We start from the raw sequence: 26,820 nt of genomic DNA on the forward strand, positions 1-26,820 counted from the left end.
CAATAAGCTGTCAGTAATCCCCCGGTTATTGTAGCGGGAAACTTTATGACAAACATTATCAGTTCAGAAACAATGTGAACAGTAAATGATTTACTGCATATTCATTTTCCGACTCCTTTTGTATGGGTGAGTCTTTTGCTTCCTGGTTTTCCAACACTTTTACTAACAGGTTGAGCGTTTCCCTCGGTTGCCATGACAAACGAGCTAGCGAGCTAATAACGAAACCTAGAAAATCACAACACAACAACATAAACATTTTCTTTTTCTTCAACAATAGCCTGTTTGTTTACAATGCAACGCGAGCAGACTTTTCTGTCTCTCTCCCAGACGCTTTCTCGTTTAGGTTGTGTATCAAATGTGACTTAACTTTGTTTATTTGTTTGAAAGCAGTTATTCTTATAATACCACTTGTATATAAAACATATCACTAATTCTAATATGTTTGTTCCGCTGTGTTTCAGTAAATTATGGCTCATAGATTGACTAAAGAGGAGCTGGATCAGCAGTTCGAGCAGTTCTTGAAAGAGGTACTGTTGACAGGCTTTTGTTTGCTATTGACAGTTCAGCGTTTGTATGTATACTGGCATTTGGTATGAAAACCTTTGGGAAGTTGATGTTTCTTGTATTAGGACATGCTATACTCCGTGTAAGATTAATTTAAACATATTTGCTTTGCAAATTCCTTTGTAATTATTCAATATGCAGTGTTTTAATTGCAATACAGCTCATAGTAAATATTTTTAAGCCCACTGTGTTGTGTATTTATGCTTCTTTTTTTTTCAGTCTGTCTCTGATGACTCTGTTGATTTGGGCACCAGTGCCAGGCACCCTAGTGTTCTTGACAGCTTGGGAAAAGCACCTGTCAGGCCAGTGAAGAAGGCTTCAGTTTCTTTGCCGTGGTGGCAGGATGATGATGATGACAGTGAAGAGGGACCAGGTGAGTGCTGGTTTTACCTGAGTGAAAAAGGAGGCTGAATTATCTAGCTAAACTTTCACTTAATCTTAGGTCTGGATTTGAAGCCTGAAGATTTAGTTTACGCCTTAGAAGCAAGACACTTTATTCCAGATTTCCAGGGATGCATGCTCTTCTTGTAATAAGTGTACTGTGGGTAGCTTTGAGTAGGAAGATGTCAGCTCAAATCTAACTGTCTAATAGTGATCTTAGGGCTGTAAACAACAAATATTGTAGTTTAGGCATTTGTCCACTTGAGGGCAGCAAGCACAAAGCAGTAGATAAAATAAATTAGGCAAGATCAGATCAGATCAGATCAGATCAGATGTGTCATCAGGTATCCCCCTAATATGCAATTATAGATTGCACTGCCTTGTTTTTAAATGACTTGCATGTAGCCTGACTGAGGCATTTTTAGCAATTTGATCATAAAATAATGTGAATAGAATAACTGATTAGAACTGTTGTTGGCTTGCATATTATAACTCCAAATTCTAGATATGAACTGATGCATGTGTTTTTTGATATGATTAGACCCGATTTAGTCTTCACCTGATGTTAATCATCTAGCCAGCCTAATTGCTTCTGCGATGGAGGAGTTGATGTTTTCTTGTTACGCTCTGCTCTAAATAGGCTTATTTTGTTTTTTGGGATTTGGGTTTCCCAGTGCCTTTGCACTTGCTTGCATGTAAATTGACTTTGCAGTTAGTCATTTAGCAGATGCTTTTGTCTAAATAGAGTTACAAATGAGAAACATAAGCAATTTGTCATAGGTGCTATTAACACCTAACACAAAATATTGTGGGAAAGTCTGTTGGATGTCACAAGTGCATTTATGTCTAAACAACATTAAAGCAGTGTGGCATAACAGGAAAATATCTAAACTGATTGTGCAATGTTCTGCCATCAAGTCCCTCAGTGATTAAGGTGTTGTTGACTACATGAACTCATTACTTGTTTTGCATAATTGTTCTGTAGTACTGAGATAAGACATCTTCATTTTCAGTAATTCTGAATTTAAGAGGTATGGGAATGAGTTCTGGTATTTTGACACTCAATAATGTACTGCTTTGCATTTTGTGTTGGGAATTTTTAAAGTGAAGTTCATGTGAATGCATTTTAGTACTAAATATTGTTTACGTAGCTGTTCAGAAGTTTGGGGCCATTAAGATTTTTAAAGAAATTATTATTTATATTAATCTAGAATGCATTAAATTGATCAAAAAGACAGTAAGGAAATGTATAGTGTTGAATACTATTCAGAATCACAGCTTCCACAAAGATTTTGATAAGTACAGATGTATTCAACATTAATAAAAAAGTTTCTTGAGAACCAAATCTACATATTAGAATGATTTCTGAAGGGTCATGTGACGCTGAAGACTGGAGTAATGGTTACTGAAAATTCAGTTTTGCCTTTCTTTTTCTAAAATAAAAGGTTTGTTTACATAATATATGTGTGTGTACTGTGGATATTTATTATGTATATATAAATATACATATGCATGTATATATTTAAAAATACCTTATCTTCATATATTAAGTATATTTATATATAATATTAATTTTATGAATATAAATATGTACTTGTAAATACATGGAAATATTTTCAAAATATATACTCTATGTGTGTGTATTTGTATATACACAATAAAGATACACAGTACACACATTATGTAAACAAAAACGTTTATTTTGGATGCAATTAATCGCAATGAATCGCTTGACAGCACTATTTAAAATACTTTAAGCTATCTAGCATCTATTTTAAATTATAATAATATTTCACAGTATTGTTGTTTTACTTTATTTTTAATCAAATAAATTCAGCTCTGCTGGGCATAAGAGATTGTTTTTCTTATGGAACTTGAAAAATATTACCAACCCTGAACTTTTGAACAGTATATCTATGATGTATTTGCTTCTTTAAACGTAAAGCTTCATAGTGAGAGCTGAGAATTATTATACATTTATGTCTAAGTAAGGTTTCTGTTCAACAAGTGTTGTTTACTGCTGAGACAGAACATTGTGTGTACAACAGACTGTGTCTGATAAGTAGCAATATTTCCAAGAATGAAGGTTTTGTTCACGTTTCCTTGAACTTCTGAAGTGCTGTTCACAGAGATGTATCATCTGCTATTATTGTTCAGCGTTTCAATAGATGTAAAAAGTCTGCCCCAGAGGGACCACTTATTTTCTAATTTGTCCAATTTCACATTTTATCCATCAAGCTGTAGTAATTCTCTCTTTCTTTGTATTTGACATAATCATCTTGCCTGTGCTTTCTCTCTCTTTCATTCTGCTTTTCTCTTTTTCCATCACTTTTGCAGAAAAAGCCACTAAACACCGTTTTACTAAAATTAAAAAGTCCCAAGCTGTGGACCCTCAAGTGGAATCCAGACACAGAGAAACCCCTCCTCTGGGTACATCTTTTTCATTAGTCAGTGATGTACCTTAAAGGTGAAGTGTGTAATTTTTGTAAAATACAACGTACTTGCAAAAACATATTGTTTTCAAACAGGTTTCCTTAAAGTACTGTAACATTGAAAACTACACACTTCACCCTTTGACCACAGTATTAGATGGATATTCTGTTAGATCTCTAATGGATGTCATTGTGTGTCCTGCATTTTTTTTTTCACACTTAGCTGGCTAAAGCTTTGATGTGTAATTTTGTTTTTTACTAAGCATTGTATGATTTTTAAGCATCATTTGGTGGTGTCAACATTTTGTATGAACGTCTTTTGTGTTGTTTTTTCTTCCATTGTTCGTCCCCCTTACAAACCATAGTCCCTAGTAAGCCCACCCCTAAACCTCGTAGCAAAGCTCTTGATAGGGTGAACCAGCTGTCCAATCAGAGGGCATCCCACAACATGAGTCCTAAACATGATGCAGTAGATGAGAAGAGGCTGTCACCTGACCATAGTCTCTCTTTAGAAGAGCAGAGGGTCTCAGAGGAAGACTCTCAATGTACACCAAGTCCTGCAGCTGATAACTCCTCCCGTACATCAGAACACAAGAATCCCATTCACACTAGTTCTGATGAGTTGTCTGTGGAAAGCAATGCTAGAGATTCAATCGACAGAGAGAATGGTATCAGTTGATTGTTATTTTGATTTTTAACATGTTTTGTGGATGTTTACTTACCATTACTGGCTTTTTCTCTTCATAAGTTTGCCTTAGTACATAATTATATGCAGTAATTATGCACAACAGAGCAGAGCTGTTGTTTTGGTTATTTGTAATAGCAGCTGCAGTGGTTTCAGCACCAGTTTTTGCTGTAAACAAATCCTTGGAATATTGCCTGTTTGAAGAACATGTACTGTGCCAGTTAGTAATTTCTCTGATGTCTAGTTAATTGAATATGTGCTGCTCAGAATAGTAATGTGCCGCACAGAGGCCCAAGATCTCAACCAGTGGCTTTAGTCATGAGAATTTTCTTCAGTATTTTAAGAAGTCTGATAAATTGTGTAGTCGTTCTTTTGTATGTTCTGACATTTTGAAATTCTCTGAATGCACGTTGCCGAATTGCTTCTATTTAGTGGCTAGTGAAATAAAAAGTCTGATTTATTTGAAGTGTAAAGAACAGACAATAACTTTCACACTATGTTGTACTGAAGGTCTGAAGTGGAAAAATGGCCTCTTTAATACTTGTGTGTCTCCTTGACTTGTAGGGATGTCATCAACAGGAAAGTCTTTCCTGAAATCTCTCAGGAAGACGCCGTCCATTAAGGAGGTGGATGAAGAACAGCCGAAGGAGCTATTCTTGGAAGATGAAGGGAATAGAGACCAAGTTATTTTTAGCAGAGACAGCCTTGAGCCTGAAGGTCAGTCTCTTGAACTATTTCATAACATTGATCATCACTCTCTTTGTTTTTACCAGTGCCATCTGTAATTGCTTCTTTACAGATTCTGTGATGATGTCAGCTATGGTATCAAGTGCGGATGCTCTAGGGCTGGACACATTGGATGAGGATGAGAATACAAGGTTTTTATCCAACCTAAAGAAAGATTCTTCATCTTCCGTTGGCTATCCCAGACTGAATCAAGAACAGGAGCCTTCCACCCCCACCAGCCCACAAAGGTGCACAAAGAAATGAAAAAAGCTTTACATGGCTTAAAGCATAATTAATTCCAAGGATGCTTTTTGTGGAGGAGTATTTGCATATGCCCCTTCTTTGAATTTATTTTCACTATGCTCCATTCAGAATAGAAGAAGTGGATTCAACAAATGAAGACGGAGAAAGAAAGAATAAAGACTCTGCTGGTAAGAGCCGAGCAGAGAGAATATGTTTTGTTGTTATTGCTTTCTGAAGCAATAAAACACTTGTATATTGCTTTTCTGTCAGCATCTCCTGCATACAGTGAAGATTTTGAAGAAGAGGCCAGTGAGAAAAGTGATGAGGGGCCTCAGGAGAAGGTGAATATAAATTTTTAACGCACTTTAAGGCTATGAAATGAGCCCTGCCTTATAACGGGTGAATTCAGTAGTGAGTTATGGAAACAAATGCAGATCTCTATCTGCATTTTGCATCATATCCTGGCTGAGAAATACTGAGGTAATATTAAACAGCATTTTGAGTGTTGGACAAATAATCAAAGTAGAAACGAAATGATGATATTCCGCAATCTTGCACTAAGTGCATTTTATTTTATTTTTGCAATATGTATATGTGTAAGGCTCATGATGCTCAGCAGTGGAAGTGACTTTGTTGAACACTGATGTCCTTGATTGGTGTTTATTTATTGTTTTAATATTTATTTTTAGGGGTTCAAGCACATAGTGCTGAAACCCTATTGTAATTGTTATAATGGTCACAGATCAGCGATTTCCACGTAGAACTGATCATGCAGACCAAACCGTAAGTCATAGAGACTTAAAACTTGGAGGGATGGTAGTGCTCACACCGCCTATAAGACCAAGGCTCGTCCCAGCTGACCTGGCGGGGGCGCTACAGCGATCAAAAGTACGAAATCGTTCACAACTCCTAAACCGCTAGATTCGAACTTGAGCCTGGCAAAATTTTTGTGTATTTCGCATTTTTTGAAAAACCTACTTTTGCAAGCTAGTTCTATGTTTTTCACCCGAAAACCAGTGTAGAAAGATTCTCTGCAGAGTGACTATCAATAATTAGCAAAAAAAAAGGGGTGCCAAAATGTTCAATAGAGGCGGGGCCACTTTTAGTAAAATGCCTAAAACTCCTGAACAGAATGAGATATCTTCACCAAACTCAGAACATTTATGTAAGAACTAAATCTGAGGTCACAAGAAAAAAAAAAAGAGCGGCGCTTGGCCACTATAAGAGGGGAAAACCATAAAAATGGCTGTAACTGCTTAACCGTTTGTCCTAACAACATAAAAATCGGTATGCACGGTCTTTGTCCAACGTGCCGCAAGTGTGTAAAATGACATTTGCGTATCTCAAAAAACATGGCTGCCACTGGCCGACAAATTTTGAGCACCTATTAGGCGGTTAATGGAGGCCTTGGAATGAAACTCGGTGGGTGAGTCTGTTCAATTCATGGCCTGAGAGACATTTCAAAGAAATCAGCCACTGGGGGGGGTGATATCACATTTTTCAAGATCGTACATAATTTTACGTCGTGCGTTTTTTTTTTTTTTTTTTTTTTTTTTTCCGCACATATGCACAATATTCATATCATATGATAGAACCCTCCTAGAACCACTGTTTTCAATTAAATTGTTTGTAAAATGATTGAGAAGATGTAAAAAACATACTTTTGCGAACTAGTCCTAGGTTTTTTGCTCAATCTGGAAAATAACACTGCAGTACAATTCTCTGTACTCTCTAGGCCAATAATTATCCAAAAAAAATGTTGAAATTTACCCTTTGAGAAGCTATAATGGGGTCGTTTAGAAACAGGCGCCTGTCCAAATTTACCTAAAATCCTATAAAGCCTAAAGGAAAACTCAAAACTTCACGAAACCTGCTGAGCACATGCGACATGTGATTCTGAACAAGCATGCAAAGTTTTAATGGGATCGGACCACAACTGGCACTATAACAGTCATAAACATTAAAAAACATAATATTTTCATTTTATATTAACTGGATTTGCCAAAAATGCTTTTTTAAATAATTGATTTAGGTGGTTACAGCCCTGCTAAATAATGTTTATTATACACGTTTTTAAATGCCTTAAAGTGCTTGAATCCTTGCAGCTATACAGTATTTTAATCATGCATTTGTTCTTGCAAATAATTATTATCATATAAAGGTTTTTTGACACATTTGCACTAAAAACATTAACAATCTATCACTAAATGAATAGTAAATTTGACAAATTCTTAACATGACAAAAGATAATTACTGTAGTCATATTGGTGGCCTAGAAAAAGCTCTTTTATTTTGCGTTAGGTCAGTCACATTTGTAGTGCTGGGGCTTTCATAGAATTAATTAATTATGGATGACATTTATTATTATTTTTTATTTTTATATGTAGAGTCTTAGGGAGAGAACAAAAACAGTCTTAGCTGAAAAACCTAAGAAGGATTATAGCACATGCTAATTTGCATTTCATTCCCCTTAGGTCTCAGTAAAAAGTCAAAAATTATTTTTTCCTTTTTTTTTTGCACACCCTTCTCCACAATTGCAACATGTCAAAATATATAATATATAAAACAATGTGATTTTATGTGTTTAAATCTTAGCCCCTAATTATAACCATTTCCTGCTGTTTCTCTTTTCAGAAACCAGAAAGACATGGCATGCTGGCCAAAGGTAAAGAGCAATTTACAATATAGTGTGTATTGTGGTGAATGGTTTTATCAGGAGGTGAAAAGCTGTTCTTACTGTTCTTATGTCTCAGTGTCTCTGCATGACTCTCTAAACTCCACGGATGGAGCACTGCCTCCTTCAATTCCCAGTTTGGCACCTGGGAAAGAAAAATGGCCAGACACCAAACAAACAGCGACGGCAGCAATGGAACCTGCAGGTTTGAGTTTCTTTGCTTAAAGCTTGTATTGTTGAAGTACACTTTCAGCAAGTGATTTAACACATTTTCTCCCCCATATCTAAGTTCAATCATACGGTCAGAGTGGAGGGAGTGAGGTGGAGGCACTGCAGGAGGCGTACAGGCAGATCAGCAGCTCAGCAGGGGAGTGCGAGGACAAACGAGCCGAGGGCAGCAGGACTCCCCTCTCTCTCTCTACACTTCAGCCTGCCTCCACTGTGGAGTCAGGTCAGACCTAGCTAATTGTTGCCAGTCACCATGGGCATGTCTGCGCTTTAAACCTTTTGATTTGCAGCTTTTCCACCGCAAATGCTTCCAGTTATGCTTGAAACCGAAAGACGTGAGGTTTTTAGCAGTGGCTTTGTTTGCGGCATGAGTCCTGCTAGCTGACTGTAAGCAACTCAGTTTTGATTGAGGATGTCACAACGACTATTTTTCCTGAAATCTCACTGTCTTCTGTTGGAGGTCTGTCATCCTGATCGAATATGAATGGAGGGGGTGGCTGTCTAAGCTACTGCCTCTGGCATTTCATGCTAATTCCGTCTCAAATATTTTGCAGTGCCTCGTTTGGGCAGCAAATTCATGTATTGCTTGCCGAAGTAAGAACTGAAGTTTTGTTCTTTTTGTAAATATTTAACACGAAATAGCAATAAATTATGGAATTATTAAGATCAGCACCTTTAGAAGCACTATTTCCTGAAGAGAACTTTTAGATAGAAGAGCACATTTTTAGCACTATATGCATTTGTGCGAAAATGTAAATTTTTCCAAGTGAGGAACTCGACAACTTTTTTTAAAAATAACTTAATAAGCTATTTGTTTAAACGTTTGAGGTCAGTAAGGCTTTTTTATTTTTAACTAATACCTTTATTTAGAATGGATGCATTTAATTGATCAAAAGTAACACTAAAGACATCTACAATATTACAAAACATTTCTATTTAAAAAAAACAAATGCTGTTATTTTGAACTCATTACTATCATTGCACTCATTAAACTCATTTGAATTCATTATTCAGTTCTTTAAAATTCCTAAATAAATGTCATAGTTTCCACAAAATATTAAGCAGCACAATCATTTTCAACATTAATAATTAGAAGATTTTTTTTTTTCAGCACAAATCAGTGTATTAAAATTATTTATGAACAATCATGTGACACTAAAAACTACAGTAATGGCTGCTGAAATTCCAGATACAGTAAGATGGATTTATGAGGACTTTTTGAAATGTAAGGCCTGGAAAACCTTTGAAAATAGCAATATTCCTGAAGAGGTACTTGAATTATTGAAAGACAATGTATCTATGTAATAAGTGTCACATTTTTTTTATATATCTCTAATATCTTTTCATGCTAAATTCAGGCAATTCAAAAAACAAAATACTTTTGTATTGCTTGTAACAAGCTTGTAGTGATGGGTGAAACCAAGTTTTTTTTGAAACTGAATCAGTTAAACCAATGCGTCGCAAGGTGATTCACTGTTTAGAAGCACTCCAATTAGATTGTGTATCACGAATCATTTGATTCTGATCGGGTCTTCGGAGTGCGAATCACAAATCATTTGATTTAGATTGAAACTTCGGAGCAGGTTCACAAATCTTTTGCTTCACATCGGAATTTTGAAGCATGGAGTGTGAATCATTTGTTTCAGATCAAGACTTCGGTGCAGGTTTGTGAATCATTTGTTCCATATCAGGATTTCAGAGTGGTTTTGAGAATATTTTTTTTTTGAATTCTTTTTTTTTATTAAACATTTTTATCAAATACCTTATGAAAATTAACCGTGGTTTTAATTTGAAAGAAAAGACATTATTTGATAAGTGAGATCCTTGAAAATCAAACAAGTAGTGCTTGAAAAGTCCTCAAAAGTCCTGGTATTTCATTTTACAGTATCTTTACGAAGCCTGATAATATCATCCAATTTTTGATTATAAAAAGTGATAACTTCATTACTACAATGAGTGAACACCAAACAATTAGAATTTCACCATGGATGACAATCAGAATCTGAGATAAGTGACTTGGCATTTGCTAAGGAAGTTTGTGTATGAGCAACATAATAGTTTGTCAGGACTTGAGTGTGAGAGACAGCTTACTGGTCACTGCTAAGGTCCTGAAAGACACTGTCATGCACACCAAATCCCTATGATTATAAATAAAGCTAAATTGGCTAGTGTGATTCTGGCCATAGTGAATTTTTTTTGTCACCAGGGTCTCATTTGTGTAACACAGATTTACCCACTGCTGAGGAACTGATGCGGCCAATTGGACCAGACTCTGGATTCACACGTGGCTTCTCTCTCCAGCCCATAATGTGAGTTCACTAGTTCCCTTCACACACTATGAGTCATATATTCTCATTTCAGCAGCTTTAGAAGTTTTTGCCTTACAGTGAGGCTGTGCCTCGAGGCAGTGAGAATCATAGTCCATTAAGGATATCTTCAGACGGAAGCCCTTTCAGTTCTGCTAATGAGGGCTGTGGAGGGGGTAATGCGGCTACTCTTACAGGAGAGGAACATCCAGCCTCCCTTCAGTATACTCAGAAGAGCATCGCTGAGGAGATCAAACGGCTAATGCAGGAACAGGACAGCTCCTCCATGGATCCACCTCCTGTCAAACCCAAGAAGCGGCAGGTTAGAGACTATGCTATTATGAGTCATTTGCCTCATGAATTTCTTCTGCAAATTGGATCCTGTAATTTCTGGGGTTTTGAGAATGAAAATAGAAAAATAGAAGCAAGGTAAATGAGGTGTAATTTTGAGGGTAACTACTTGGCTTCACATCAAATGTGATAATTACATTTATGAAGATTATAATGGAATATTAACTTCTCTCACTCAGGTTCCTGCCAGAACTAATGCGTTTGCATCAGCTTGCTCTAGAAAAAATCCTGTTCCATCAGCGAGGGCCAAAAAACCTGAAAGCAGGCCATTACCCAGAGCACCCGCACCCAACAGGACCGGCCAAGCTGCTAAACCTCCATCTCCTCTAACACAGAGGAAAGCTCAGAACCAGCCCCCTAAAAACACTCAAAACCTCAACCAAACACAAACAGTCAAAGGTACCTGGGTTAACTTCACTAAAACTGTCATAATCAACCTTAAAATTAAAATATAGACAAAAGTAATAATAACAAAATAAACAAAATGAAACTTTGCATAAAGAAAATTACTTTTAGTATTTTTGTTTTAATTTATGTCATACATGTTCATTACTTTAATTAAATTGTAACATTTTCATGACTGCTGACATGATTTAAATACTAAAAAACTCATTACTATAATGCAAACATTTATATACACTATGCGTCAAAAGTTTTTGAACAGTAAGATTTTTAATGTTTTTTTAAAGAATTCTCTTTAGTTCACCAAGCCTGCATTTATTTGATTTAAAATACGGCAAAAGCAGTAATATTGTAAAATATTTTACTATTTAAATGAACCGCTTTCTTTTTTAATATATTTTAAAACATAATTTATTCCTGTGATCAAAGCTAAATTTTCACAGTATCACATGATCCTTCAGAAATCATTATAATATGCCGATTTGCTGTTCAATAAACATTTATGATTATTATTATTGTTGTTGTTGTTGTTGTTGTTATTGATATTGATATTAGTAGTAGTAAAATTTAAAACAGTTGGGTACATTTTCTTCAGGATTCTTTGATGAATAGAAAGATCTAGAGATCAGCATTTATCTGAAATAAAAAGCTTTTGTAACATTATACACTATACCATTCAAAAGCTTGGAGTCAGTTTATTTATTTATTTATTTATTTATTTATTTTATTTTTTAATTTTTTTTTTTTTTTTTTTTTTTGAGCAGCAAATCAGAATATTTGATTTCTGAAGGATTATGTGCCTGGAGTAATGACGCTAAAATCACAGGAATAAATCACATTTTAAAATATATTTAAACAGAAAACAGTTATTTAAATAGTAAAAATATTTCAAAATGTTACTGTTTTGCTGTACATGGATCAAATAAATGCAGGCTTGGTGAGCAGAAGAGACTTCTTAAAAAAAGAAATTTAACTGGTAGTGTATTTACTAGGGTTGTCAGTCAGATAGCAGTTTTATTACATGAAATCTAGATGTATTTATTCAATCACAATAAATCACAGATCTCAAATAAAAAAGATAATTCTTCAATTTTTTGTGATTGTGTTCTTTTATGTGTTACAGTAATGAGAGTTTAGGGGGACCTGAAAAATAATCAAATAAATAATCTTAATTGTTATAAAAAAAAAAAAAATGCCATAATGGAAAAAAACAACAGAAAATATATTTTCTTTTTCTTGTCATTTTTGGGGTATAAGATGCCTGCTAAATTGACAGCCATATTTGTTTACTTGCTAATAAATGGTCATCTCTTACAGGTTTAGACACGAGTTTAAGACTAAGCAGTGAACTGGTTGCATCCGTGCAGTCCTTTGCTACATTTCTACAGCATCAGGTTGAAGCCAGCAGTCTACAGGATATCATCCTTCCTCAAGCAGACAGGATCACACCCGAAGCGGTGACAGGAGTAAGTTAACTGGGACTGAATCAGACCATTGGATCAAATCCCCAAGCTCATTAACTCTCTGTTCTGTTTGTCTGTCAGCATCCGGTGTTGCAAGAGAAGGTGGATGGTAGTTCGACCTTTCAGAAGGAGCGCTCATCACTAGAGCGCTTCCGTCTCCAGCTCGCAGAAAAAGAGAGAGAGCTCCATCTGAGGGAAGAACAATTACGGGAGGAGCACAAGCGAGAGCTTGCAGCCCTCAGACAGGAGAACTATGTGCTACAGAGCAAGGTGAGCCCCCGTATAGCTGTAATCAGAAAATATAAGAAATTTTTATTCTTTGGAGGATCTTTTTAACATGCCTCTACAACACCGGCGTGCTCAGACTTAGTACACCCCTCAGGGAGCTGTCTGCTTTACCACTTTACAATTGCTGCTGACTTAAAAACCACTCAAGTTCATCTATTTTCATGGCCTATTTATCCAGCCTCAAAGCACATATGAGCTGGTTTCTTGTTAAAAATCAGTGGAAAACCTGGAAATACCTAATATGAATGTAGGGATAATTGTATGTTTGCCACATAAGTGCGTTTTGTAAAAAGGGCAGTCTTTACTTTAATTTCGTACTGAATGCTTTGGTAAACAATCGTAACGTCTACAGCAAGCCATTTTATTTCTGTGGCTTCTCTGCCTATTTTCACTCATATGTTGCTTAAGAAGCTGTTCAATACTGCTAGAGATGATGAATTGTGCTTTTAGCACAGATGCATTAGGTAAGGTTTATTCTAGGCATTTGTTTGAATACCCTTAACGACTTATTAAAAAGAAAAAATGCCATGCTGTGCTCATTTTGTTGCACTAGCAAATAATGACCCTCGCTAAAAGTCAGCATTGAATTCAATAGGAAATGAACATACAATGGGGGACATGGGGGAATGTGGCATTTTATTTACCCTTCCGGTGAAGTATAAACAGTGATTATTGACAATAGATGTAAGTAAGAAGAAGTAATTCATGACTTATATACAGTGCTTTTGTCAAAAGGTGCCGTAAACAATTTAAGGCACAATTGGGCCTGTAGAAACCTAGGGTTAAAGGCGCAATGATGATGATTTACAGCTCACTCCTTACTGAGCCACTAAACTATACCCTTAGACCTTTTGAAATTGTTAAATAACCACCTAATCATGATTGTTTGACCTAATCAGGCTTATTTAAGATAGCCATGATCAACATTCGCTTAAACGGCCAATTACACGATTTTAAATCGGAATAAAATAACTTAAAGCTAGACTCCAAAGGCTATTTTTCCCACAGCCTTGGTGCATTGCTCTACGGTTTCAGCTACAAAAATGTCCTTTCTGATGCAGTTGAGTGTGAATGCTACATGCTTTACAAATGTCTTAGGAGGTTTTCTGAATATGATCTGAGATCACAACTCTTCACTTTTACATTCATAGTTCTAAATGTTTTTGCCAGGTTACCAGCTTCAAAGGAGGTGATGAAATAGGAGAATATTGATTTTTTTTTTTTTCCCCAACATTCTTCCTTTGTGTAAAATAAACCTTCATTTTTTACTGACATGAACAAAAAATACAATTAAATAATTAATCACATTTATTTTCACAACAGTTACTTAACATACTGAAATCTTTGTAATTAAACAGCCATATTTGCCTTTAACTAAATATTTTCAGCACAAAAAGCAGTACACAAATAATGATTCAAATTAGTTTTTGTTGTTGTTGTTGTTTTATAACCAGTTCATTTACATGAACCTGTCTAAACGAACCAGCTTAATGAATTGGACATACCTAAGCTATTTGTGATTGACTGCGTGGAGGACAACACATCTCTGCCCACTCTTGAAAGGCTTATGCAAATGTTTCATAAAAACAGCAATGTAGCAATGTCACAAAAAGCAAAACATTAAATGGAAGTTCTACAGTATTAAAACCAAAAACCAACTTTTTTAATGCTTTAAAAAATGTATTTAAGTTAGTATCGTCATTGTTTTGTGCAACCTGTCATTTATCCAAGTTAGGTTCTGAACTGTTAAATGCTAACTCCATAGCTACACCGTGCTGAGGAGGCCAGTAATAAACGAAAGTGGAGTTTTGGTGAAGCTTCTGACCCTGTGACTGAAGAGAAACTCAAGCTGATAGAGAAAGAGATGAAAGAACAGGAGACTCTTATTCAGGGTTACCATCAGGTAAGTCTCTCTCTCTCTGTCTGTGTTCATTTTCTGACTTATATTAAAATGAGGTATGCTGAAACATGGCTCTTATGAAATGCATACATTATATATACAGTTGAGGTCAAAAGTTTACATACACCTTGCAAAATGTGAATTATTTTACCAAAACAAGAGGGATCATGCAGAATGTATGTTATTTTTTTTTATTTAGTACTAACCTGAATAAGATATTTCAAAAAAAAGACGTTTTCATCCACAAAAGAAAAATAATAGTTAAATTTATAAAAATGACCCTGTTCAAAAGTTTACATACAGTTAAACTGCCCACTGTTCTCCAGAAAAAACTTTCAGGTCCCACAAATTCTTTGGTGTTTCAGCATTTTTGTGTATTTGAACCTATTTGAACAATGACTATGATTTTGAGACTCATATGCAAATATTACAGAAGGTTCAAACACTCACTGATGCTCCAGAAGGAAACACTATGCATTAAAAGCCAGGAGGTGAAAACTTAGAATTTAAAGATCAGGGTAAATTTAACTTGTTTTGTTTTCTGGGAAACATATAAGTATCTTATGTAGCTTCTGAAGGGCAGTACAAAAAAAAAAGATATTTAGGCAAAATAAGAAAAATGTACACATCTTCATTCCGTTCAAAAGTTTATACCCCCAGCTCTTAATGCATCGTTGTCCTCTGTGTCAAAAGATAGATCTCAAAATCATAGTCATTTTTGGAAAGGGTTCAGATACACAAAAATGCTGAAAAAGGGATCTTAAGGATTTTTCTGAAGAGCAGAAGGCAGTTTAACTGTTCAGGACAAACAAGGAATTCATGAACAGCTTTCACTAAACAAACAAAAAAAACAGCTGTGGATCATTCAGGAAACAACACAGTATAAAGAATCAAGCATATGTAAACGTTTATTAATTCAGCTGTTATGTAAACACCTTTCAATGTGAAATATCTTATTCAGGTCAGTACTAAATAAAAAATAACATGCATTTTGTATTGTCCCTCTTATTTTGGTAAAATAATTCACATTTTGCAGATTCTGCAAGCTGTATGTAAACTTTTGACCTCAACTATAGGTTTCATTTTCTTATCCCTTTTCCTGAATATTTTCTTTTGGTGAGGTCTTACAAATGTCAGTGAATAATACAACACAAAACGTAGTAGTCTCTCATTTCTTAGATCATTTTGCAGCATTTCAGCATAATGAAGCATGTAATTAAGCACAGCTCTTTTAAAATGACACTATTACCAGAATTTAGAATAACGATTATAATTACTTTTCACATTTCCTGTAATTACAGAAGAACTCATGGCCTTTCCAGAAACCAATTCCAATTAATTTTTTTATCTGTAACTATATTCTGTGTAATACATGCACTGAATATATTTGCATTTTGGTTATTAGTATTCATATGCTATAAATAGGTTCAGAGCAAAACATGTCTGTAACTTCTTTCTGATGATTTTAACAAAGGAGAATGAGAAGCTTTATCTCCAAATGAAAGCGCTCCAAGCTCAAAGCAAACAAAACGAGGAGTCTTTGTTCATGGAGAACCACAGACTTCTCTCTGAGCTTGCCCTCACCAGGTTAGTGCTCTAAAAGTGTGTCGGTACAGTGATCTAATGCATATCACAGCAGGCTGCTACTATTCATGCTGTTCTTTGCAGCAGCTGATATAAAAGCACTGCATATTCATTCCCCAGGGACCAGCTGAACATGAACAACATTCAAAGAACCTACGGAGGGAGAAGCATTGCTGACCATAGCTTCAACGTTGCAGAGTTGACAAGTCAGGTACAAGCCGCACAGGTAATTGATCTACAGTATGTAATATCAACAGCTCTGTTCCAAAACCTACTGTAGTAAACTGCCCACCTAGATAACACTCCTGATACAAAGGTCATTGCATATAGAAAAAGGAGGAACGACTGCAAGATGAGATCCACAGGCTAAAACAGGAGAAACAAGCCCTGCATGTAGACCTGGAGATGATGAGGAAAGAACGGGACCTTGCCAGAGTTCAGGCTGTCTGTACGTCAGGTAAGAGCTTCAGATATGAAAGTGTTACGTCACAGTCTGTCTTCAGCAATGTAATTATCATCTTGACGTAGCATCTGGGTTTATCTGCCAGGTGATAAAGGTTTTGAGCTAAAGATGCTTCAGGAAAAACATCGAGAGGAAGTCACAGACCTAAAAAAGAGACTACAGTGGTATGCCGAGAACCAGGAGCTACTAGACAAAGATGCAGCCAGACTTCGAGCTGCCACTGCTGAGACTCAAAGGCTCACTGAGCACGTGGAAAAGCTAAAAATGGAGGTCAGCAAGAGGGCCAATGAGCAACAAAGAAAGGCAAAAGAGAGAGCGGGTGAAGCTAAAAGAATCCAGGACCTGGAACGACAGGTCAGACACAACCTCTCCACATATATTTGTTGTCTCATTCTGCAGGTACAGCTCATTCAGGGCACGTTCTTCTTTGTGCTCTGTTTCCTGAGAGGTGAAATTATCCAAGCGTGTCTGTGAGTAGCAGACCATCTGTTTGGATAGTCAGTTTTCCAAGCACTTTCTGCTTACCGCCTCCTCCTCATGTTAAACTCCTTTTTTTTAAAACTGATGTGCACCTGGGTGTCTAAATTAAAATTTTCCATTTAATTGGCTCAACGGTTAGTGTACTCTCTCTGTTCTCTTTCTCTATTCTAAACTTGTGTTGCTCATGTAGGTTTCAAGTCTGGCTTGCAACATTTCCCAAACCCTTAAAGGGGTCATCGGCTGCAAAAGTCACTTTTACATGTTGGCAGTATTGGCAGTGTGTGTTCACAACCACCCTATTATGATAAAAAATCCACTCAGTGGTGTTTTTGTAATCTTTTGACACCGACAAAGGCCGCTCCCACGATAGTTGATTGAAATGACTGTCTCACCTTAGGCCCGTCCTGATTGAGCTTAGACTATAGAATACTCAAGACCTGTCACTTGTATAGTTTTGAATGGGGAAAAATGCAACGCTCATTATGGCCATGAAGCCCTGCCTTTAATAAATGAGCCAATCGCTAATCAGTAAACTCAGCGCATCACTGCAGCTGTTGTTAGAAGTCTCGGTTGCTATAGAAACAGTCAGTATTCTGAGACTTTAAAACGTTATTGGAGTTAAAGGAACAATATTTATGAAGCAGTTGTTGTCAGATTTCATTGGTGATTTCAAATATGAAATTTAATCGTAAGCTTCATCGTAAGAGATAGGAGCTGCACGGGCCTGCCTGAGAGGCGTGTCAAAGATGGCCGCCAAGTGAAATGACTTGCCTTAAAGGGTCTTTGGCTGTGAACAGTTCGACTCCAACCGCCCTTGTTTTGACTCCAGTGCAGGGGAAGACAAGAATGTCTCTGATTGAGTGATAAAGTAAACTAAACAGACCAGCTTGTCACCCCACCGAAGAGAGGGGTGAGCAGAGCTCATTAGCATTTAAAGGAACATGCAATACAATGGCTCACTATGAACAGGGCTGATTTTGACAAGGTAGAAAGGGTGTTTTTTTACACTACCACTGAGAAATTTTAACCAAAGTATGTTGTAGACTTTTCATTAAGACCCTAAAGAATCATATCAGCTTGTGGAAAATGGGCATCCGATGACCCCTTTAAAATTTTTCTGCGTTTCCATTACCTTTCAAATTGCGCAAATTGAAATTGTGCATTGAAAATTCACTTAATGGAAATGTCAATTTCACAAAAACTCCCATATATCACAGAAAATATTTCACAAAACTGCAATTGAAAAAATTTATTTTTTTTTTTTTGCATTTACAGGTCACATGGCACATGTAAAAACTATAACGTCCAAGAAACACTTCATATGTGGCCGCTCTCAAGTATAAAGGCCTTCCCTGCCATTAATACTTAGACTATTTACACTGCATACATCTGTGGTGCATTACGGCTCCGTCACGGCCACCGGAGCTGATTGCAAGCTGATTATCAATGTTTATGTTTATACCAGCTGCGTTGCGCATGTTTCTGAAGCGGCTCTCCGTGCTGCTTCTGTAAAGCTACATGCATATGCCTTTCAATTAAATATAGCCAAAATCCATCAAAATCCCACCAAAATCCATTGTCTTGACTTATCATGCATAACATTGGTTAATGGAAACGGTGGCATTTCGCAATACTGTTTATAAAATATCGCCAAAGTTTTGCACAAATCTGTAATGGAAACGTGCCTGCTGTCTACTGTATCTATCCAGTAATTAAATAACATTAAAATAGTCATTAATGGATTTCTGTTCCACCTGAGTGTTTTGCAGTATTTCATATTAGCTGTGTCAGTAGAACTTCTTAGGTTTCTGTTCCATCTATCACTCATGTTTCCATTTCTTGTCTCAGCTCAAACAGATGGAAGAGCTCTTGAAACGCAGGCATCCAAACTCCTTGCCAGCCCTGATCTTGGCCGCTGCATCTACCGGCACAGAAGATAATGGATTAGATGTTCATCCCCCAACTGCCCCTCATTCCTCCCAGACAGCAGCTCTGTTGGAGAGACGTGTCCATCGATTGGAGGCTGAGCTAGAGGGCCGAGATGAAGCAGCCAAACGCAGTCTCAGAACGATGGAACAACAGTATCACCGAATCAAAGTATGCATTTCAGATTCAGTACTGAATAGAGCAGGGGTTCTCAACTGTGGCTCTCGAGGTCCACTGTCCTGCAGTGTTTCCTGCAGGGTTGGAGCTAAACTTGAAAGTCAATCTCTGTGGCCAGAGTTGAGAACCCCTGGAATAAAGCAATAGGGATTATGTTTAAAAGCACTGAACATTCCATCTACACAATTAGATGAACTAAAATGAGATACAAAACAAGTTTTAACTGTTTGAATATGGTGGCCTTCAGCTCACTGACTGAAGTACAGTGTTTCAGTTTTTAATTAGTCTTGAAAAAAGCAACTCAACTCAAACTCTTTTTTTTATTCAAGCATGTTATTTACCAGAGCTCACAGCTGGATCGATCTATTTCCAGAAGAAAGCCAAGGAAATTAGGTTTCTATTTAAAGTCCTATGTGCACAGGGCTTTTGAGCTGTCAGAATGGCATCATTTCTCTCATTTCGAAACCCTGCTGTGTGCCTTACGTGTCTTAAATGTTAGAAATAGAAACTAATACCAAGGAGGGTTTTAGTATCAACAGTATTGTTCTTAGCTTCACGGACATTAAGATTTTTAAGGGCCCGAGCACCAATGGAATTGCTCAGTTTCTTCTTCTTCTTCTCCATAATGAATCCCGTTTTTGAGGACCTAAACATGCTCAAAAACTTTGCACAAACGCCAAAAGTTGTGAAAATTTACATCTGATATGGGTTTCAGAAGTGGGTGTAGCAAAATGGCTCAATAGTGCCACCTGTAAAATATCAGTGGAGTGCCCCTTGAGCTGTTTCTCACATACATGTATGTTTTTTAGTGCTGTATTTAAACTAACTCCTCCTAGAGATTTAAACAGATTAACGCCAAATCAAGTCAGTCTAATCTAAAGCTCTTTGTGACATTAAATTGCGAAGACTTTGAGTTTTCGTTGAAGGGCGTGTCCGTGGCAGCCTCACAAACTTCAGTGTTTTGCCATGAAACAGGAAGTTGTTCAAATTCAGGCATACATTGTCCGCTCTGCACCAGACTTCACAGATTTGATACAAATTCTATCCTGAACACATGCCCATGCCCATATTCAGTTATAGTCATAGCGCCACCTGCTGGCAACAGAAAGTGGCATGTTTTATGCTCTAACAAACTCCTCATAAAGATTTAATGACATCAACATTATATTTGGTCAGTCTAATCCAGAGGTCTTCAACCCTGTTCCTGGGGACCCACTATCCTGAAGAGTTTAGCTACAACCCTAATCAAACACACCTGAAGCGGCCAATCAAGCTCCTCAGGACTGCTTGAAAATTACAGGCAGGTGTGCTGAAGCCGAATGGACATCAACTTTCCAGCAGAGTTGGTCCCCAGGAGCAGGATTAAAGACCTCTGGTCTAATCTATGTAAAAGAAAGATGTTATAACATACAATGTCCGATCTGCCCCAAACTTCACACATTCGATAAGAGTGATCTAACCTGAACACATCTACAGGCCAATATTCAGTTATAATCATCGCGCCACCTGTTGGCAACTGGACATGGCATGTTTTATGCTAACTTAAACATACCAAGTTCAATCTGCACCAAACTTCATATGTTTGATCAAAGTCCTGGCTTGAAGACATCTACAAGCCAATATTCAGTTACAGTCATAGCACCAACAGCTGGCAGCAGGAAGTTTGGCACATATAAATGACTTTGACACAAAATCTCTTCTCAACTACCAAGATGAAATTTTTTTCTGTGATGTTGAAATCCTTATGGATCACTTTAACTCTTTGCTCAAGGACCTTTCCCGATCCCGCCCCATCTCTCCCCTACCTCATTTCCTGTCTCATCTACACTGTCCTATAACAATAAAGGTCTAAAATAAATCTAAAAAAAAAAGTAGTATTTTTGATGTGTGTTCTTTTCTCCATCTTCAGCTGCAGTATGAACAGCAGATCTCAGATCTGGAGCAGCGTTTGGCTGAGAAGTGCCAGAACAATCAAGCCATCTCGTCGGAATTGTCTGAGTCACAAACTCAGGGGTTAAAAATAGAGCTTGAGGAAGTGAAGAAGGCCTATCAGAAGCAAGAGAGCACCCTCAAGGCAGAGGTGGCCTCTCTGCAAGAACAACTACGCCAGGCCCAGTCTTTGACTCAAGCAGACAAGCCTGCCCGCAGCCCTTCACGCCACCAGCTTCATGCGGAGGCAGCACAAGCAACCCGCATTGAAAGACTAACCCAGGAACTGAGCTCCAAGAGTCGCACCATTCAGGAGCTGAGTCGTACTGTAGAGCGCCTGCAAAGGGAGAGGAGAACCATGCTGTCAGGTCCTGGCTTCGATCGTGCCGCCAGTGAGCCCAAAAAACATTCAGGTGCAACCAAAGAAGGCAAAAAACCAGCAGCTGAGACTTTCCCCCCTACCCAAGATGAGAAAGACTACCATCCCGGAGCGTTCTCAGGATCACACATCTCAGAGGTGCAATTGGAGAACGATAGTTTGAGGACGAGATTGGAACAGCTGGAGATACAGAGAGAACAAGAGAAAGCTTCCTTGCAGGCTGCAGTCACGCATGCACAGAGTCAGCTCCTCAGGTAATGTCTGTTGGAGTGCTTCAGTCATGTTTTTATAAACTTTTTACAGCACCCTTGAAGTGTTCTGAACAAAAGATAAACAATAGCTCACAGGGCCCTATTACGAGAAATCAAATCCTACGATTCTCTTCACAGGATTTGAGCTTGCCGACTCCACAAGCTAGGGGTGGGTGATATACGGGGAGACACGATTAACAGTAGAAATTTGTCAACAGGTAGAGGTTTTTGACTGTACGTGTCAAAATGCCGTCTTTGCAGTTATCTTCATAAACACAGTAATTTAGGTCTTAATTAAAAGCGGACAACTGAGAAAGAAAACACGTGTATATGGACCTTTCTCACATATTTCCGGGTTTCTCATAGAGGAAGTCGTCATAGTTGGGTAAAATTCGAGAGCAGTGAATGGGAGAGTACCACAAATATATTTTTGCATTACCATTTGCTCAAATAACAAAAGAAAAACTCCATGATCATGTTTAATTGCTGGCTGTTTGCTTGTTTTCAGTGAACTTCAAGTTTTTTTTTTCTTTTTTTTAAATTTAGGCTAGATTTAGTTTTTTTTGTGATATTGACACAGGTGACAAGAATTTTTACATTTCTATGGTATTAAAAATGTTGATATCATAGATATTATTTAAAGCAGAATTAACTATACTGTGATATATATCATTACAGTAAAATAAAATTCTTCGTATTGTGATATAAGATTTTGGTAACAGCACCCACTCCTAACACTCCTAAGGCCAAAAAAAAAAAAAAGGAAAATTATATTTGTCATCAAGAAAATTAAGGCCACTGTAACAGTAAAAAAAAAATTTAAATAAAAATCTGCCCATCATCCCAACAATTAATCCAGCATTAAATACTCATCACAACAAATGATGATGGCTTCTATGATTTATTTTTACAAATGATTTATTCTTATACTTTAAAATTAAACTTTAAAATCAAATAAAAATTAATTTTTTATTCTTTACAATAAGATATATGTGGAAGCCCATTTCCACCACTAAATAAAAGTAAAAAAAAAGGTAATTGCGACTTTTTATCTTGCAATGCTGACTATTTTTCTCGCAATTGCAACTTTGTATCTCGCAATTTTGACTCTTTTTTTTTTTCGGAATTATGAGTTATAACTTGCAATTGCCAGTTTATATCACACAATTCTGACTTTTTTCTCATAATTGCGACTTTATATCTCGGAATTCTGACTTTATAACTCGCAATTGCGAGTTTATATCATGCAATAGCGACTTTATTTCTCAGAATTGCAACTTTATATCATGCAATTCTGACTTTATTTATAGATATAAACTCGCAATTCTGACTTTATAACTCGCAATTGTGTGTTCATATTTTACAATTCTGAGAAAAAAATGTCAGAATTGTGAGAAGTCGCAATAACCTTTTTTTTAATATTTATTCAGTGGCGGAAACTGGCTTTCATAGTTATAGGCAATTGGGGGTGAGTAGCTTAAAAAAAACAGAAATACGAATAGAAAATAAAATAAGCTTTATTTTCTATATAATAAAAATTAGCCTTTATTTTCTATATAATAATAATAAGATTCTTTATAATATATTCTTCACAGGTTTTAACTATACAATAATATGTATAAAGATATTTATAATGCTATAATAACAACATTTATAATACTGTAATAATATTAGAACTGTGGAGAGTTGTAATGAACTGTAGGATGTAATTCAGAATCGATTATCTCTGAATCTCAATTAATGATATGCGTTAAATACATGATCAAAATATCTCTTTTTTTCAGGACTCAGGAGCAGAATGCTGAGCAGCTTGCCTTGGTCAAGGCTGAGCATCATAAAGAGATTGAACACCTTCTGGCTTGCCATGCCCTTGAGCATTCCTCCTCCAAAGTGGCTGAACTCACCAATCAAGTGAACACACAGGAGGTCGGTCACTCCAACAGTTCTATTTATATGCCTATGTGCATTTATTTCGTTCTAAGTGTTGTCATGGCACAGTAGTAGAAACACCAAGGTCATGGGTTTGTTTGCTAAAAATAAGTCAATAATTCAACTGCATTGTAAGTTGTTTTGGATGGCTTTATGTGAATCTTCGAATTGTGAATTTCTCTATTCAGATCATAGTGCAGCATTTACAGGGGGAAGTGAAGGAGCTCCAGGGAGCCAAAGATGCTCTGTCTGTGTCTAAAATCAGAGAGGAAACTCTGCAGAATCAGGTAGTGAGTGACCGATTCAGTTTTCGTTCTTCTTTAAACACAGGATTTTTAATTTCCTCTTTATTATTTCCTGTTGCATGTATGTCAATAGCTGTCCAAGCTTCTGGAAGAGTTGAAACAGGCCAAAGAAGCTCACAGTCCTGAGCTAAGACACTTCACTAGCCTGGAGCAGAAGATTCAGTCCATGGAGCTCCGCTATAATCAGCGTGAGAAACAGCTTCAGCAGGTAACACTCCCACACACACACCTACGCACACTATACATACACTTCAGCTCAAAAGGTTTGTAGCAGTGAGATTTTTTTTGAAGTAATAAATACTTGTTTACTAAATGTTTAAAATAAATGCTGTTATTTGAACTTTCTGGTCATCAAAGAAACCTGAAAAAAGTATCATGGTTTTCACAAAAATATTAAGCAACTAACGTTGATAATAGTACATTTCTTGACCACCAAATCAGTATATAAGAATGATTTCTGAAGGATTATGTGACACTGAAGACTAGAGTAATGATGCTAAAATTTCAGCTTTGCCATCATAGAAATAAATTACATTTTAAAATATATTAAAACAATTAAAATTGTTTGTTTGTGTGTTATACAATAATACTTTGTGTATACTGTATTTGTAATCAAATAAATGCCTTGATGTGCATAAGTGATTTCTTTTAAAAAAAAAAGAAGACTTACTGACCCTAAACTTTTCAACGTTAGTGTACTAATATGTACAACAACTTGCACAGTTTCACACACATGGACTGCATCTAGTTTTTTGTTGCTGTACAGTATATATAGTTGTTGATTGAGTACACTGATGTTAGGTGGTTTTGTGTTTCCAGGTGATTGCAGACACACGGCGGGTGGTTGAACAGGAGCAGCAGGGTGAGGTGGAGCGCTGGAAGAGACTCGCTCAAGGCAGGGCTAAAGAGCTGGAGGTCTTCAGACTGGAGCTGGACTCCATTCTGGATGTGCTTCGAGAACTCCAGAGACAGGGTGTAGTCATTCCCGTTCCCGAACATACCTCCACCACCACCCACACATACCTGCCCCTCCGGTCCTGAGCTGTCTTTGCACCACTCAGAACACTCTAGGACGTGAGCAAACAAATTTCTATGTCTCTTGGTAGCAGAATTCCTAATCACTGTTTTAATTCTGTGGGAATATTTATACTTATATATTGCAAAGGTTATTTAATTATTGTTGAGGAACATGCAGCTTGTGTAACATCAAATACAAGCAATTTGGTGTTAGTAATTGTAGCATACGTCCAAATGTTATATTTTATTAAACGTAATTATTATTTGCACTATTTGTCCTGTTTTGCTGCTCGGTTGGTTTTATAACATCCGCTTGAGTAGAATTCAGAAAACCTGAACAAACATCAGTAAAATTGCTGTTGATACACCACCCACATAAGAGTGATAAAAAAATGCTGAACTCAAAAGCTTAACCTAAAAGTACATTTGCACAACAAATAATGCAGACGTCATGATTTATTACTCGCCTTAGTGCTGGGCTCAGAGGACATGGTCTGAATGCTAATAAACTACTAAAAGAACATAAATTGCGTGAGTGGCTGGAGATGGAGCTGCTGTGTTGTGTGATGATTGATGAGAGCTGATCAGCATGCAGCACTGTTTATAAACACCAAGGGTCCTGACAAAATATAATTTAATTGGGCACATAGGATACATTTGAGAAGAGGTTGTGGAGCTTAAAAATGTAAGTGGCAAATTTATTTGATAAAAGCAAAATCATTCCCTTTCAACAATGAAATTTGCATAAGCACAAAAAAAGAAACTCTATTAATGATTTAGAATAAAAGCAGTACTGATCACCTGCCCAACTTCAGCTAGTTTCACATTTGTTGTCAGTTCAAAGTTGTCCTAAGCTGTCACCTGTAGATTATTAATTATATGTCTGCGAGTTTGAAGATGAAATAATGTCGCTCTGTAGATCATAAGACATTTTTTCATTCTTCCTTAAGGAAAGTTCTTTTATCAGTGCTCGTTTTTATTTTGTTAATAGCTAATAATGATCTGTACTGTAATAATAATAAATATAGCTGCAAGCAGCAATTAACATGCCAAGCACAACAGAAGTAAAATGAAGAGCTATGGGGCTGTCTTTAAATACTCAATAAAGACCAGGGTTAGGGTACTCCAACCCTGCCCTGAATACCTTGAATAGCTGGTTCAGGTGTATGTGATTAGGGTTGAAGATGAACTCTGCAGTATGGTAGCTGTCCATGAGCAGGGTTGAACATCTCTGCTTAAAGACATTTGTTGATACAGCATCTTACTGCAAAATTCAAAATGGCTGACACCCAAAAAGGAAGACGTAGGAAAAATAAGGTATCATTCTATTCAATATGCTGTTCCAAATCTCACAAGACTAGTGTTATGATTTTTGGTGAAATTGGTCAGAAGTTATAAGCAGAAATTTTGACATCTTTTGACCAGTAGGTGGTGCTGTGCCAAAACTACTCATATGCCCTCAGGTCATGTTTTTTATAAAACATACCAAGTTTAGTCAGAATCTACTAAAGTGTTGCAGAGATAAAGCCTCATGACCATTTCTGCACAAACTTCGTCAAATTCGTTAACATGCTTTACGAAAACAGGTTGGTTTATCAAAAGGGTTTTTGTAACATTTTGCCAGAATGCTTTGAAGATGATCTGAGCCAATTTTGGTGAAAATTGGACAAGCCACCTAGAGCGAGTTCGAAAAAGTGGATTTTTTTTGGAAAAATCCTTACTTTTCTAACTTTTTGA

General features: G+C 36.8%; 1 protein-coding gene across 1 annotated transcript; it reads left to right on the forward strand.

Annotated features, from left to right (window-relative positions):
- On the forward strand, positions 1-25,364 carry cep162 (centrosomal protein 162). The gene is made up of 26 exons (XM_051132474.1): positions 1-126; positions 462-527; positions 784-937; positions 4,627-4,779; positions 4,862-5,036; positions 5,161-5,219; positions 5,302-5,372; positions 7,666-7,696; positions 7,785-7,910; positions 7,995-8,156; positions 10,161-10,242; positions 10,321-10,561; positions 10,770-10,989; positions 12,310-12,458; positions 12,537-12,725; positions 14,509-14,646; positions 16,118-16,230; positions 16,348-16,453; positions 16,558-16,684; positions 16,776-17,044; positions 19,019-19,267; positions 21,183-21,835; positions 23,617-23,758; positions 23,950-24,048; positions 24,140-24,274; positions 24,886-25,364. The coding sequence occupies exons 2-26, from the start codon at positions 468-470 to the stop codon at positions 25,105-25,107; spliced, it is 4,125 nt and encodes a 1,374-aa protein (XP_050988431.1). The 5' UTR covers positions 1-126; positions 462-467; the 3' UTR covers positions 25,108-25,364.
- The last annotated feature ends 1,456 nt before the right edge of the window (positions 25,365-26,820 follow it).

This window comes from Labeo rohita, chromosome 16, assembly GCF_022985175.1.
Source record: "Labeo rohita strain BAU-BD-2019 chromosome 16, IGBB_LRoh.1.0, whole genome shotgun sequence".
NCBI lineage: Eukaryota > Metazoa > Chordata > Actinopteri > Cypriniformes > Cyprinidae > Labeo > Labeo rohita.

Coding starts and splice junctions, on each gene's coding strand:
- cep162 (XM_051132474.1), top strand. CDS start 468: ATGGCTCATAGATTGACTAAAGAGGAGCTGGATCAGCAGTTCGAGCAG. Junction 10,990..12,309: donor CCAAACACAAACAGTCAAAG/GTACCTGGGTTA, acceptor CATCTCTTACAG/GTTTAGACACGAGTTTAAGA. Junction 23,759..23,949: donor ATCAAGTGAACACACAGGAG/GTCGGTCACTCC, acceptor TTCTCTATTCAG/ATCATAGTGCAGCATTTACA.